The sequence below is a fragment of the Camarhynchus parvulus genome, chromosome 15, assembly GCF_901933205.1.
Source record: "Camarhynchus parvulus chromosome 15, STF_HiC, whole genome shotgun sequence".
Classification (NCBI taxonomy): Eukaryota; Metazoa; Chordata; class Aves; order Passeriformes; family Thraupidae; genus Camarhynchus; species Camarhynchus parvulus.
In genome coordinates this window covers 9,582,487-9,598,612 of record NC_044585.1, presented here as the reverse complement: position 1 = coordinate 9,598,612, position 16,126 = coordinate 9,582,487, and the positions used below count along the sequence as shown (strand labels likewise).

The window sequence follows — 16,126 nt, the reverse complement described above, 5'->3', positions numbered from 1 at the left end:
GAATTGTGGAATAGTTTGGGTGGAAAGGACCTTAAAGCCCATCCAGTTCCACCCCTTGCTGTGGACAGGGACACTTTCCACTATCCCAGGTTGCTTCAAACCCTGTCCAGCCTTGCTTTGGACACTTCCAGGGATGGAGCAGCCCCAGCTTCTCTGGACAACCTGAGCCAGGGCCTCCCCACTCTCACAGAGAAGAAATATTTCCTAATATCTAATTTAAACCTCCTCTTTGCCGGTTTGAAATCATTCCCCCTTGTCCTGTTGCTACATGCTCTTGGAAGAAGTCCCTCTCCGTCTTTCTCAGAAGTATCAGAGCGAGTGCTGAGTGTTTTCCTCTCCTCTGTAAATCCTGATTTGGGCATATTCCCACATCCACTGGGGTTGTGCTCCAGCTGCCCTGTGGTCAGTTCCTCAGCTCCAGTGACCATCCTTGGGCACGCACACTCACTTTGATTTCTCCTGCTTGGCATGCTTCTCCTTGGAGTCCCAGGCTGTCACTGCAGTGTTCCTGCGAACAGCAGGAGTGGCTGTTGTTGTCCAGTGCTGCAGCCAAGGACAAGTCCTGCCTTTGGCTCAGCTCCTCTCCAAGGCTCCTTCTGCCTTGCTGCTCCTGCTGGAACTCATCTGAGAAGGAGGATCATAGATGCTCTTGCCTTACATGGCCTCTTCTGTGTTAGAAAGGACATAATGTGTTTTCTTCAGAGCTTTTCAGACGTGTTTTCAAGTAGACATTTTCCTCCTGTGCCGACCTTGGCACTGCGGCTGCTGCCTGTGCCCTGCCAGGCTGCTCACAGACACTGAGAGCTGTTTCATTCCAGAATGGAGCTTAACCTGGAAGGCTGCTTTTCAGCAGGTTTCTTTGATCAAGGCTGGAGTAACTAGAGCTCCAAGATGCAGCTTGAAGCTCCTTTCAACAAACTGTTGAGCTCGTGCTTGAAATAAATCCCTTTTCTGGGCAGGTGGAGGAGCTGACCAGGTTAGAGCGACCTGTTTATGGTTTGATGAGGGTGCAGATAAATCATCTTCTGCCTGCTTGGGGCTGGCAGTGTGCTCCAACCTGCTCTGCAGGCCTGGGGTGTTTGTTCAGCTCCTTCTTTGGGGGCAGCTTCACCCAGGGGCTCTCAGAAGTGCAAGAGCACCCCGCTGTTTGTGCCCAGGCACTGCTGGGCATCTCCCTGGGGCAGTGGCAAAGGGCTTCCCTGTGCTCCCAGTTAAAGCAGCAATTACAGAATCCCACAATCACTGAGGTTGGGAAAGCCCTCCAGGACCATGGAGTCCAACCTGTGCTTGGTCCCCACCTTGTCACCCAGCCCAGAGCACTGAGTGCCACATCCAGATGTTCCTTGGACACTTCCAGGCATGCAGACTCCACCTGGGCGGTCCCTTCCAATGCTTGACCACCCTTTCAGTGAAGATAAAGATGCCCAGAAAGAGGTACCCAGGGTCCAAGCTGCATTTCTCATCAAATTTTAGGCCTGATTCTGACTTCCCCTAAACATCCTTCAGTTGACTTGTGGTATGTGGATAGTAAATGGAGTGTTCCTGAATTTTTTGTTGCTTGCGGTTTTCTTGCTCTTTGAAATGAAAAGAATACATGAACAAAAGGTTTTGCTGCAGTCCAGTTGGATGTGCTTTTGTTTCTGAAGTCTCCTTGGATTTTGTTTTTAGCCAACTTTTGTTTCTGCTCCTTGTGAGTGCTGCTATTAAGGTGGATCACGCTGTGAACTGAGATGAACTCGTGCAGACACGGCCACTTCTTGCATTAGTGCGTGGTTTGTGCTGATGGCATCTCTGGCCAGGGAAAGCTTTTCAGAAATGGCTGCATTTCTGTGAAATGCAGCTTTTAATCCCAGATTGTTTACGTGTAGGGCAACTAATGAGTCAATAGACTAAAGCAGAGAGGGAACCTTTCTTCCTGTTTGTGGAATGTGCTAAGCTCCATTTTAAAATTTTCCGTCCTTCTGAAGGATACATGGACTCTGCTTCAATTCTTTGAACTCCAGAGGATTTCTACCTGTACCTTCCATGTGAGAATTAGGAGGTGATTATTCTGGATAGTCATATCAGAATAATCACCTCCTAATTATTCCTTTATTCCTATTTATCCATATGGATAAGTAGCAATGATTTTAAAGCAGTGCAGTGTCGAGGAGCTGGAACGTGGCACAGACTCCCGTAGCCTGTGATCATTTTACAGATTTGTTCAGTTTCTGTGGCTGCAAAAGACATTTTGTTCCTTTGACGTTATCCATCAGACCAGAAGTATGGGATGTGAGCAGAGGAGGAGGAGGTGCTGGAGAGGTTTGCTCCTTACACAATCACTGTTTTCCTGGGCGCCTCAGTCACACGTTAAATTTTCATTATCTTCTCCCATTGTCTAGACTGAAGATCTGTTGATGTAATTTCTTGCAGCGCACTCGTTGGAGCAGAGGAAAGCTTCCTTGATGTCATTATTATGAGAAAGGCTTATTCTGTTACTGCTGGTCTGGTGGTCAGTGGGAACGGGGATGGTGCCGGGGGGCGATGGCAGCGCCGAGGGGCTCGGGGAGGAGGGGGAGCTGTGGGCTCTGGGAGCTCCTGCCAGGCTTGTTCATCTCCAGTGGCTCCTCTGTGAGCTCAGAGGGACAAGGGGAAGGTCTGGTTGGCAAAAAATTTGGGTTGGAATTTTAGGAAGAAGTTGTTCCCTGTGAGGGTGGTGAGGCACTGGTACAAAGAAGGTCTGGCTGTCCCATCCCTGGAAGTGTCCAAGGCAAAAGATTTGGGCTGGATTTTAGGAAGAAATTGTTCTCTGTGAGGGTGGTGAGGCCCTGGTACAGGAAAGCTGTGGCTGTCCCATCCCTGGAAGTCTCCAAGGCCAGGTTGGATGGGGCTTGGAGCAACCTGGGATGGTGGAAGGTGTCCCAGCCCATGGCAGGAGGTAGAACAAGATATTCTTAAAGATCCCTTCCAATCCAAGCCATTCTGTGATTCCACAATCTCTTATTTACTGCTCCCTCTTCATTTAAAATCAGTATTTTGTTTAGATTGTTAAAATACACAGAGGGCAGACCCAGTTCTTAATGAACAAATAAACAGCAAGTTCGTCACTGAATAATTTATCATCTCAAACCTGACTAACAGTGTTCAGCCCTCCCAGTTCTTGTCTGACTTGATGTGGTGGTTGGCCTCCAGAGTTCTCGCTTTGGATCACACTGTTCAGAGATCCGTGTTCCACGTGGGACTTGGAGATACACAGAGAACTATTAATAGGAATTTTTCCTACATGGGAGTTTAGGGCCTTCCAGCAAAGTCCTTGGCGTTGTTATAGACTTTTTTTCTGGTCAAGTCATTCAGACTTCGTGCCTCAGCTCCTCTGAGGAGGAGTGTGGATACTTTCCTCTCTCCATGGGGGAGATGTTTGTCAGTATTTGGGAGGCTTCTCAGAATTTTAGTGATGAGCACACAAGAGGGGATGTCCCTGAGGTCAGCAAGGCTTAGCTGCTCAGTCTTGCTGCTGCAGAAATATCAGTGATACTTAATGGCCTTGTTTAGAGCATGAGTACTTTGTTCAAGGTTATTTTTATAATAATAAATAGTATAATTATCATAATAAGTAGTGTAATTATAGTAATAAATAGCACATATGGAAATTATTGATTTTAAAATTGGAAACAGAGAAAGTCTGGTGGAATTTTGGCTCGGTACTGTGACAATAGAGTTCCTTTACCAAGGCCCAGCACTGCTGGCCTGCATTGATTTTAAGATTTATGTTCTTGTATTGTTGCCCATATGAAATTTTTATGGGCATTATATTACAATGAATATTGAAGTTACTTGACAAATAAAGGAAATCTTTGTTAATGTGGTTGAAGTGAGTGATTGTGACATTATAAATTAGGCAGAGTAGATGTTAAGTGCACTGCAGCCAAGCAGGGCCTAATGGAGCTGCTGTTGGCTCCTTGTGTGGCTAGCTCAGGGTGACTTGTGCAGTTATTTTACTGTGCAAGCTAAACCTGAGACAGGAATAAAGTGGTGACCAGGATGTCCCCTGGGAAGTGACCCCAGAGATCAAAAGGCAATTTCAAGTAACCCCTCCTTTTTTTTTTTCCCTTTTTTTTCTTTCAGTATCCGCAGTGTTATGCAGAAATACCTCGAGGAAAGGGGTGAATTAACCTTTGACAAGATCTTTCATCAGAAAATTGGTAAGTCATGTCTCAATAAAATGTTACTTGTGGAGATATTTTCAAGATCAGTTTGGTTTTTACATTTTTCTGTGGTGCCTGCTGAGGAGCCAGTGCTGTAGATTGAAGAACACTGGAGCATGGACAGGACTTAGTGAAACAAAGGTCCTCAAGAAGATGAAATGTTGTGAAAGGGAAGAAGACAGAGCAAGGCCATCTGTCAACTTCAGGTTCTGGAAAACTACAGGGAAAATAATTAAATTATTTGGAAACATCGAGGAGAAAATGATATTACTTGGTATGGGCTTGTCAACAATGTAATGTGTCACATCAGTTAAACTTTTTTTTTTCTCTGCAGAGGTAATGAGCCTGTTGATAAGGGAGCAGGAGAAAAGATCCCAGATGTGTTGTCTTGACCCTCTGACGTGGTGTTCTTGCTCCCAGCGTGGGGGATGAAATCTGTGTGTGCAGGGGGCGAAAATGGGCTTGTGGAGCAGTTAGTGATGGAAATGTTGATGCAGGGAATGGGAGCATCAGAGATCAGGGTTCACGCTGCAGTGAGGAGCCTCTGTGTTCTGCTGTGACACACCAAGGACAAAAACTCCACAAACCAGGGGAGGGGGAAGATGCAGTGCTCCCAGGGAAATCCAGCAGTGTCCTTCCTCTCCACCTGTGCCAGAGCAATCACAAGGCACAGCCTGGGGACCCTCAGGGTGGGGACTTGGCTGTGACAGCCAGCCCTGAGCTGTGTTGGCTCAGCTGGATCACACAACTAAATATAAAATCAGTGTTGTAGCCAGCGAGGCATGTGAAATAATCCTCTTCTGGCAGAATGTTGTGTCCATCCTGGCAGTGGATTAAAAAAAATATACATGGACCTGCTGGGAAAAGTCCAGGAAAAAGCAGTGGGAATGAGCAGTCTGTTAAATCTGACCTAGAGGGAAGTATTGAAATAGGGTCTGATGTGGGCAGTGGAAGGGAGAAGTGAGGTTGAACATGATTCAAAACCAGAAAAGCTGTTGCAGAAATGATGAGGTTAGTCCGTTTTCTAGAGCTTTAATGTTTTAATGAAAAAGAAAAAAAAAATTAGTGGTAGTGTGGGTAATAAAGCAGGGAGGATTTCATGAGGGGCTCTTGGGATTTTTGTGTGGCAGATTTGGGGAGTGAGTTGGCTGGGGTAGCACAGCTGCTCCTGGAAATGGGGAATGGGCTGGCAAGTCTTGAGGAGGTCAGTGGTTTTATTCCTGTCTGAAATGAGGCTGTAGTGAGCAAAGTCCCTGATTTCCCAGGAAAAGTGGTGCAATGGGGGCATCTTTGGGCTGGTTGAGTTTTCACTGGCCTCCCTTGTGGCTGGAGCAGAAATACCCCAAAACCTTCCTGCTTACCATGGCAGTGTGCAGCTCACTGGAGTGGGAGCTTTAGGTATTGCCAGATTCAAATAATCAATGTTTCTATATCTCAGAGTGCCATTAATGAGTCTCAAAGCCATTGGAAGTCTTGGGGAGCTTTTCACTGTGTTTCAGCAATTGGAGTGTGGGCTGTACTTGTGCTTAAAACTATGAGTTTTAATGTGCCCAGAACTTTTGCCATGTAAATGTAGATACCTTGTTTGCTTGTACTGACACCTCAGTGTGTTCTTCAGCTCCAATGCCTGTGCTGAATCATTAATATTTTGCTGTAGCCTGGCAGTTGCAAAATAAGCAGAATTTTAAGCAACCAAACACAGTCTGACTTCAACTGAGTCTCTTTGGGGGCAGTGAAATGAAGAAGTCCTTTTTTATTTTTTTTCTCTATAAAAAGAGAAGTCAAACAGACCATCTTCTATGTAATGGATATTTCTATTTGTGTAATTGAATACTTTTCATTACCTGTTACAGCGAGGACTGTTGCAGTTATTTTGATTAGTTACAGCAATTACAGTTAGGTAACTGGAACCTTGGAAGGATTAGATCTTTCTCCTTTTTTCCCCATGTTGGTAGTAGCCATTAAAGCTGGAATTTTAGAGCCCAGTTTCATTAACATTTTAGTTTCTGTGCACAGAGGAGAGGTTTCCTCCTCCTCTCCCCGGGTACAGTCAGAGCAGGACTTGCCCTGGATTACCTGGAAATGAGGAGCAGTTCTGTGAATGCTGTGCAGGAGTTTCAGTTCATTCTGAAGCCAAAATAGGATTTAGAATGGGATTTTAAAAAAAGATTTAAGCTAAACACGACTGTTTTTAACAGCAGACTTTGCATCACGCTGGAAAATACAGTATTTCCTTTACTGTGGTTGTTCATTTAAATTTGATTGCGTTTTCTAGCGTGTTCTTTGCCACTCAATTAGCTCTGTTTCCAGACATTAGCATAATTGCTTGTGGTAAAGTACCTGCAGTTTTAGGCAAGCGTTCTGCGAAGGGCTGTGAGAAGAAGTATGGGGAGGTAATTAAAACTCTAATCACCTTTTTGTTCTGCTCCTTGTCTCTTTGGCTGGGGGGGGATGTGGTGAGACCACAGGTGAGGCAGGTCCTGGGTGTGCCGCTGTGGGGGGAGTCTCCATCAGCCTGATCCAGTAATTCTGCTGGATCTTCCCTGGTTTTTCCTGTGATAATTTTGCTGAGGAGCCATCCAGCACTCCCTGCTTTATCTTTACACACCGACTATAAAATGCACCGAGCTCCCCAGTTTTTCCTTGGCAACTGCTCTAGATGAGAACTGGTTTGTTTCTTTTTCTTATTTTTTTTCCCCAGACCTAAATTTTTCCTCACAGCTCCAGGTCACTGTTGTTTTTTTTTTTCTTTTTCTTTTTTCTTGTTTTTCAGTATCCTTTCAAATGTAAACGCAGGCTTTGATCAGCTGTCTGATACAAGGGCTCTGATGTCAGTATGGATGCTTCCCTATGCATGTGTCTAATTATGGTGCTGGTCTCATCACCTGCGAGTGTTTATTCTTAGCGAGCCCTAAAATCATTTTAGGGTCAGTGCTTTCCTGCTCCCACTGCCAAAGCTTGGCCCAAATTCCCTTCCTGCCAGGTGTGCAACTGCAGGGAGTCACAGGGGCAGCTCTGGCTTGGAAACCAAAACCTTTAGGATCAGGGTAAGAGCAGGAAGCTCATCAGGGATGAAAATGGCCCGCAGGCTCCATCAGATTTGCACAAACAAGTGTGTCCCCGATTTGCATGCCTTCCCTCAGCCAGGCTGCTCTCATCCCTTGGTGCTGGCACTGCTGTTTGCCCCCTGAGTGATGCTCCAGAACGATCTGGAGCTCTCTAAGAATGTCCTGGTGAGTCAGAGGACATGGAGCTCATAGAAGCACCCAGAAGAGTGCTCTGGCAGCCCAGCCCAGCCGGCTGTTCCTTCAGAAGCTGCTTCCTCCACAGCAGAAGCCTCTTGGGGAAGTACAGCCTGTCTCGAAGCCGAGTGCGTAACCACCTTAGCTGGTTTTCTTTTACCACATCCTGTTTGCTACAACTCCAGATTAGGAGTTTCTTTAGAAAAGGAGATGTTTTGAGGGGTTTTGGAAGCGTTCAAGGCCAGGTTGGGCAGGGCTTGGAGCAGCCTGGGCTAGTGAAAGGTGTCCCTGCCCATGGCAGGGGATGCAATGGGATGGTCTGTAAGGTCAAACCAAACCATTCTATGACTCTGGTATCCCAATATTCATAATTTACACGATGGAAGCCTTGGCTTCTCTGGTGACTGCTTGAGACCCTGGTGAAGGCCAGCGGGCTGCTGTCATCTCTGGAGCTGGGGGGACGTGGCAGTTCCTTCACACCCTTCTCGGTTTCTCATCTCTTGCACAGCTGCTGGGGCTGGGGGAAGGAGGAGAACAGGACGTGTTTTAGCTGGTTCAGCAGCTGGTCTTGCTGCAGTGTGAGTTTTGCACCTTTCCCAGGAAGTAACTTGCTTTTTTTTTCCCCCTGAAGGTGGCTTAGTTTTTTTTTTTTTCCCTTTGTGAATTAATTAAAACAACTTGTAGTTGACGTAAGAAGTTACAAACCTTTTTTTTTTTTTCTTATTTACCATCCACTTTCGCAGAGTGAGGGATGATCTTTCTGAGGTGATTCATTCCACTGTCTTCCATATCCTCCTCAACCGGCTCCAAGCTGGAGGTTTTCCCAGCAGAGGGGGGAAGCATTTTGCCATCTGCATCAGGGGCTGGTTCCAACCCACGGGGGCTTGTGGGGGCTCTCAGCCCCTTCCCTGCTCCCCTTGTCCTCATCCAGCTCAGCATGGATCATGTTTGTTCTGCAGCTCCTCAGCTCAGCTTCCAGGGCATTTGGTCTGTTTGGTAACTCCTTCTGCACAGGGATTTTTGTGCCTGCCCTTCTCATTTTCGGGGAAATGTGCTCAAAATGACCCTGCTGGCTGCTTGGTCAGGGACAACTTTCTGTTCAAAAAAAAAACCCAACCAAAACTGAGGTGAGAACAGCTACAGCAGTTTTTTTTTTTTTTTTTTTTTGGAGTCAGTGAATGATGCTTTCTGTTGCCTCTTTCTCTAGTTACGGACTCACATTTCATTATTTCAGAGCTTTGGTGCTAATCATTAGATAGGAGTTAAAATCTGTTGAGAAAAACATTCTTGCTCTTCCTCTTTCTGCTGGCACCGTGCTCCCTGAACTGCCTAAAAATAACAGGCTGGGAAAAGTGACTCCCTAGAGCATTATTTAAGCTATTGTTTAATTTAAGCAGAAGATCTATGTGCTGTTGGCATTCTAGACTAATTAAATAGTCCTCTGAGGAAATAACAATGAAGGCTATAAAACTTGGTGGGGAGTAAAGAAAAGCACCTGAGTTTTTGGCTGTGAAGTGAGCAGGGATGACTTTTCTGTGCTGTATCATGAGCACTCTGATAAATTTGCTCTGTTTCTGGTACTTTGATGTTAAATAATGTGCAGCCAAGTAGCAGGGACATCGTTGCTTGGTGGGTTTTCTGTAAAAGCAGGGGCACAGGTCGTTTCTGCAAAGTGGTTTTATTTTGAGGTTCTGGTCCTGACCTGGCAGCCACCACACAGAATTAGTCACCACCAAAATTAGGAAGTCGTCCTCCAAACAAAAATTACATTTAAAATGCTGTTTGAAGACAGATCGTCTTCTTTCTCATGGTATTTGTAGTTTTCAGCGCAAGATCAGCCTGGGACGTGGGGTTGTGGACGGGCTGCAGGAGGTTCTCAGGGGCTGTGGAAGCCCCCTCTGTCCTTGCACAGTTCTGTGATCAGTTAAAAACAACACAAGAACCCAAACCACAAGGAGACATCGGAAACTGTGGCTGCAAACTGAAACAGAAACCGTTAATGTGAGACATTTCACAGGGGATCTGCTCCTCACACGCTTCTCTGCCTGCACCAAACAAGGCTGGGGGTTAGGGGGGGGACAGTGAACGAGAAAATCCCTGCTCTGAGCCTTCTAAAAGTTGGTCTGGTTTTCTGTTTGCAGTATTTTTTTTTCACCAAATGAGTGTTAGATTTAAGATTTCTTTATTATGTCATAATTTCAGTGTTACTGGAAGGTACATTTCTTTCAACACCCTCTTATTTTGTGGTAAAATGAAGTGATACTTGGCATGATTTACTTTGAAGATCGTTTTGAGGGGTGTTGCTGAAGCTCCTGCTGTAGATTTTGTGTGCATTGGAGTTGTCTGGCTTGGTGTCAGGGGTAAAGAGTATCCAAAGGCACTGTCAAAATGCATGTATTCATTTTGGATTTTCTTTTGATGATAAATAATTGAGCATTTCTTTGTTGGGCTTCAGCCCTGATCTCCCTGCCTGCCTTTGTGGGGGGTTGAAGATGCTGTGTTATGTGATTTCCCAGGGGAGCTGCAGATTAAATCTGAGCTTTAAAATAGGAAAAAATATATACCCTATCATCTGGAACGTCCCATGATGGATAATGTACACATCCTGCTAGATTAGCATTTATATGCAGTGCAGTTGTTGGAAGATATAAGGCATGGGGAGAAAGTCTTTATCTCAGCAGAGCAGTGCAATTATACGGTTTTTGGGTTAAATTATCAAGAATTCCAGGCAAACTGGCAATTTTGAACTCAAGTAGCAACATAGGAGAGAAGAAGAGAGTATTAAGGAATATCACTCTGTAATAGAGAGAACAGATAAGGGATTATTTGCATGGCATTTCCCTTGGCTGTTTCCAGAGAACACAAACACAAGCGCACCTGCCCTGCTGTGCACCTGCCTGAGGTGTGTTTGCTTTGCCCCTGGAATCCTGTAGGAAAATTCATTCCTTTCGCATCAGAAGGGCCCTGGGTGGTTGGTTCAGCCCTCTCCAGCCTCTTCTTGAGCTCTCTTTGCAGTGGTTTAAAACTATGTGAGGGAGGTATAGTCTGGATTTTAGGGAAGGGTTCTTCGCCCAGAGAGTGCTGGGTGCTGAACGGGTTCCCCAGGGAATGGGCACAGCCCCGAGGCTGCCAGAGCTCCAGGAGCAGTTGGACAATCCCAGGGACACTCTGGGATTGTTGGGGTGTCTGTGCAGGGCCAGGAGTGGATGATGATCCTCTGGGTCCCTGCCAGCTCTGGAAATTCTGTGATTAACGCTGTGCAGAGTGGCTTCCATCCCAAAGGTGGCGTTTCCTCTCTGCTTGGCCTCACTTGGGCTTTCTTTGCCTGTTCCTGGTGGAATCTTCTCCTTGTGCACCATCACTGTGCACACACAGTCCTGATTTCCTCTTCTTCCCACCCAGCAATCCCTCAGTCAATCTGAAACAGTTGCGCTCCCATGGAGTTTTTTATCAATGTGTCTTGAAACAGTTCACAGCTAATTAAGCCTCTGAGCACCACTGAGAAGTAGGGCGCTGTTAGTTTGCCACGTCTGTAAGGAGGCATGGTAACAGCTTTAATGAGCTTTACCTGCACAGCTGTAAAAGCATTATTGATATTGTTAATAAAGCAGATTCTCTGGGCCTGCCAGTGCTGCTCATTCCCATCAGTGGGATCACTCAGAACCAGCACCAGTCAGTAGAATCTAAATTACTGGAGCTGTTAAGTGTTCTCACTTTCAGCAGTGCATTTAAGGGATAGAGAGGTCAGAGGTGCAGAGCAGAGGAGCTGGAGAGCTCTGGCTATCAATTACCCCATTTCCAGATGCTTTTATTGATCCATGCAACATTTCCTCTATAAAAGAATGTGGGCAATACACCTGACAGACCCCTTTCCTGCCAGTGTCCTGTCCAGCCAGGGCCTCTGTGACATCCAGCTGTCACCTGTGTGTCCATGGAGGTTGGATAGCTGGGGTCAAAACCGTGCAAACCAGTTTCTTGGTGTTTCTAGATACTTCTGCCCATGATTTCTGTGATTAAAAGAGGAAGAGCAGCAGAACCATCTGTGTCTGAGCCTCCAGCTCACAGCAGCTTTCTCAGAGTGCCAGAATGAACTAGAGGAAGAGTCAGAAATTCCTGCAGCAGAATCAGCTGGGCTCTGTCACTGTTGTTTTAGTGGTTTTGCTGCTCTTTACCTAAGTGCTGTGTGTATTTACTAACTGGATACTGCTGGCTTTGTGTTTTGGTTTTGACCACAGCACAACAGTTCCTCGATGCTCTGGCTGAACAATTTGGCTCTTCACAGTGGATCAGGTATTGAGCAGAGTTTGCTGAGGCAAATACTGGCACCAGGGACTTGAGAACACCCTTTTGTTGTGCAGTTATTCCGTGTATTCATCAAATGATCCTGTCACCTTGCTGCCACTAAAAACCACACCTGGATCTAAGCCCTACTTGAGCAGCAGAGCTGCGTTTCCCAGTGGAGTTTGTGTGTTCAGTAATTGGTAACAGTGAAATTCTCAGCTTGGAGCAGGGCAGAAGGAAAAGTGTGTTTCTCAATAATAATAAAGGGATATTGGCTTGTATTATGTAATTAATTTAAAAATGTTTCTAACGGAAAAATACTGGTCAGGAAAATAACTTTCACATCCTTGGTAGGGCCTGAATTGTGATGTGAGGAAAGAACAGATACAACAAAGCCCAGTCCACCACCATGAGGTTTTTAAGCTGCTCCTGGTTGTTAGCTTGCTGGTACCTTCTATTACCAGTTGCAAAGGGCTGTGAATTTCTTCTCTTTACAAGCGAAGAAAAAAGAAAACCTCAATTGCTGTGTATTCCTTGATGGGATTTAGTGAAGGAATTTAATCACATTCTTTGTGACAACTGATTGAAATGAAATGCTTCTATTCTGTGTTTAGTGGTCCTTTTAAAAATTAGAATATTTTTGTGTATTTCTGTTTAGTGTTTTTACTCCTCCATCTTCCAGAGGAGCTTTTTCTTGTGTAAAACCCACTTTTTTCTTTCACCTTTGATATGTTGAATGCCTTTGATTTTTGACTTCAGTCAGCTGGAATCTGCATGTTAAAGGAGCCCAGAATATGAAGGATACATAGTAAATATGGTTCAGAGCTAAGTTTTCCCCATTATTTTCTCTGCATGGCTTTAAGAAATGATTGATCACACATTCAGTATTCAGAGCTACTATTTCATGGGGATATTCAGGAAATCCCTAAGTACTTTGGGGTGGAAAGGACCTTAAAGCTCATTCAGCTCCACCTTCCACTATCCCAGGTTGCTCAGATCTCCATCCAACCTGGCCTTGGACACTTCCAGGGATGGAGCAACCCCAGCTTCTCTGGGCAGCCTAAATAATGATAGTTGAGTGCTTTCAGTAAATCTGTATATTCACTGCTTGAGGTGCTCTACCTGGCTCAAGCTTTTGAGGTTTGACACAGAATTTGTGAATATTCCTCCATTCTGTCCCCAGTGCCAGCGCTGGAGGAGCAGCTCAGCTCTCCTGCTCCTCTCCCTGCAGGAATTCCAGGCATGCACAAGTCTGGTGTTTAGAAAGAGGGCTGACCAAGCTTCAGCAGTGATTTCCCTAGATGAAAAGCTATTGGAAAAAAGGCCTGGAAATAAAAAAAGTTTTTCTTTGACAATGCTTAAAACCTTTTAGCCAAAGCTTATTTTCATATAATGATTTCTAGACCTCATTAAACAAGCTACCTGGCAGCTTGCAGCCTCATTTTGAGCTCAGTTTGGTTCTGTTCTAGGGAAATTGTTCTGTTCTCCTCACCATTGGATGCACGTCCTCATGAAATACAGTTTGTTCTTTTCCCCTGCTTTCTATGCACAGGAATATGTTTCAGTCTGTTATAATGTATTATTTTTAATGCAAAGGGAATGAACATTAGGCTCAATTAGGAAAGAATGGAAAAGGGAAAGGAAAGGAGTGGAATGTGTGATGCTTTCTGGGCTGGGAGGATTCTTGTGGCTTTGCACCTTGCCAGAGCACAATTCCTACACAGTTTTCCCTGGTGATCTTTGTTCCTGGAGAGGGAAATTGGTGGTTCTCTCAGTTGTGGAGCTCTTAGGTGGCCTGAATTACTGTGTGCTGTGTCAGCTCTGTGCGGGCACTGCACAGAGCAGGAGTCTGAGCCCGGCCTGGTGTTCTGTGACAATTGCAGGCTGGTGGGAATCACAGGTTTCATGTGGTTTTTTGAGACTTTGTCCCAGTGTTTGTGTCAATGACCCAGATCTGTTCCTGGTGCTGATGGACCTGCAGGTCACTGAGGGCTATTTCAGGAGGTTGAACACACCCACAGCTGGATTTAAACACAGCTGTGCTGTAATGTCACCATGGTGTGGTGGCTGAGCTTTGTTTTTCTGTGGCAGCTCTACATAAGAGACATTCCTGGGGAGGAGATGCCCCAGAATCCCAAAATCATTTGGGTCAAGAAATTCCTCCCAGAACCATCGAGTCCAACTAGTGCCAAATTGCCACCACTGAGTGCCACGTCCAGGAATTCCTTGGACACCTCCGGGGATGGGGACTCCAAACCTCCCTGGGCAGCCCCTTCCAATGCCTGACCACCCTTTTTGGGAAGAAATTCCTCCTGATTTCCAGCCTGGCCCACCTTGGTGCAGTGTCCTGGCAGGGAGGTGCAGAGAGCAGCATGTGAGACATCCCTCTGGCCATGGCTTCTTGCTGATATCCGAGCTCACCAAGCAAGAAAGATCATGAGACACATCTTGGAATGACTGAGATTGGAGCCCTTCAAGTGCCCTGAGCAGGGACAGATCCTGTGTGGCAGCCTTGAGCACCATCCCACATTCCCAGAGCTTTTCCTGCCCGGGAAAGGAGCCCGTGTCTGGTGCAGATGTCACTGCTGCTTTGTTTGTCAGGGTTCTGTATTTATACACAGCACGTTTTGGGAGGATTTGGAAACAGCTTGATATTTTTGTTCTCTAATTTGCTATTTTGCCTACTAGAAAGAGGCTACATCAGCGTTTTGGACCACGTTCAGGCCTGCTGTAAATAGATGCAGCTTCCTTTCAATCAGTGACATTGTGAACGCTTGTATCGGGGCTGAACGTGGCTATTTTTAGCTCTGCTCTCTCACCTAGTCGCTCCTGTTTGCTTTAATAAGATTTTTATTTACTCCTGTTAAAAGGTCACTTGAATCTGATGCTCATAAAATTCCAGTTAGAATTAGATAAGTCATTTTCTCCGAGTGTTTTATGATGGAGCTCCTCGTTGTTGTTCTGTTTTATTTTATTTATTATGCTCTCAGCTGACTGACAGGGGTGAGGAGGTGGTGTTGTGGCTGCAGGTGACCTTTAGACTGCTGGAGGAGACAGAGGCCAGTGCTGGCCCCTGTGGCTGCTGCCCTGGGGGGACTTTGGCAGAGTCACAGGCAGGAAAATGCCACGGAAGTAGAAAATGAGAAGTTGGCTTCAATCCTGCTGAGTGCCCTAGTGAGGCCACATCTAGGCTGTGCTGTTCAGCTCTGGTCTCCACTGCTCAAGAAAGTCAGGGAGCTCCTGGAGAGGGTCCAGTGGAGGCCACAAACATGATGAGGGCTCTGGAGTGTGTGGCTGGTCACCAGCAGCATTTGTGTTCTTTGATTGTGGGAAGGGCTGAATTCTGGAGACAAAAACCAGGGGTGGAGGGATGCTGTTGATTAGAGTCAGGATTTCATGCAAAACTCTGCTCATGCTGGAAAAAACACAATTATTTGAATGAATACTGAAGTAAACATTCATGTTCTGTTTTAAAGAGATGGGTTGACCTGGTTCCCCTCCTGGTTATGGCTGAACTGCCTGACCTGAATCTGCTCTCCCCACCAGCCCATCCCTTCCTGCTTGTGAGCCTCTGCAAACCTCAAAGGTGGCTTCATCCCTCCTTGAAAGACATTTTGCCTTGGTAATTAGAGTCAGTGCAATTCATGGCACTTGGCAAATTTGTCTTGGGATTGTAAATACAAAGCTGAAGGGGGAAATGGTTGTCCAGAGGCTGGAGCCCAGAGGAGGTGGGTGCTGCCTCACACTCTGTGTGTGTATTATTGATATCATCCATCACTTTGGTGTTGCCAGAAGAAGCTCTTAAAAAATATTTTTCCTTTCCGTTAACAACCAGTGATCTGGTTGTTGCAGAAATTATATAGTTATAGCAGAAGGAATCTTTAAAACCAAAGCTGTCAGCATCTTTATTTCATAAATAATTGCTGGTTCTTTTTAGCTGTTACTTAACGCTATCATTTTATTAATTCCTGCTTTCTGTTCCTGGGCTTATTTTTCTGTGTGCTGTTAACTGTGCTTATTGTGCTCCTCGTCAGCTCCCCCTGAACTTCTTAAAACTCCTGTCACTTACTCAATGCTGCATCTGTCACTTCGTTGTGCCATTATGTGAGAGCTGCAGTTTCTGGCTGATCATTTTTCACTCAATCCAAGAGCAGCAGTAAAGGAGGAGATTTCCTTTGTGCTGCAGGGGAAGTGCAGGGTCTGTTGATAGAATGGGAGGTCAAAACAGAAACAATTCCAGTCTGGGGAACGTTAGGCTCTAATTGGATTTGTCTGAATTATAGAATCACTGAGTGGTTTGGGTTGGAGGGGACCTTAAAGATCATCCATGGTAGGATGGGTAGGAGCACCTTCTACTATCCCAGGTTGCTCCAAGCCCTGTCCAACCTGGCCTTGGACACTTCCAGGGATGGGGCAGCC

General features: G+C 45.8%; 1 protein-coding gene across 1 annotated transcript in view; it reads left to right on the top strand.

Moving 5' to 3' along the window:
* The window catches only part of GRK3 (G protein-coupled receptor kinase 3), a 60,947-nt gene that overhangs the window by 9,708 nt on the left and 35,113 nt on the right, over nt 1–16,126 (top strand). The window contains exon 2 of the mRNA XM_030958926.1: nt 4,105–4,181. Within this exon, the coding sequence (XP_030814786.1) occupies nt 4,105–4,181 (77 nt within the window). The remainder of the gene's footprint in view (nt 1–4,104; nt 4,182–16,126) is intronic.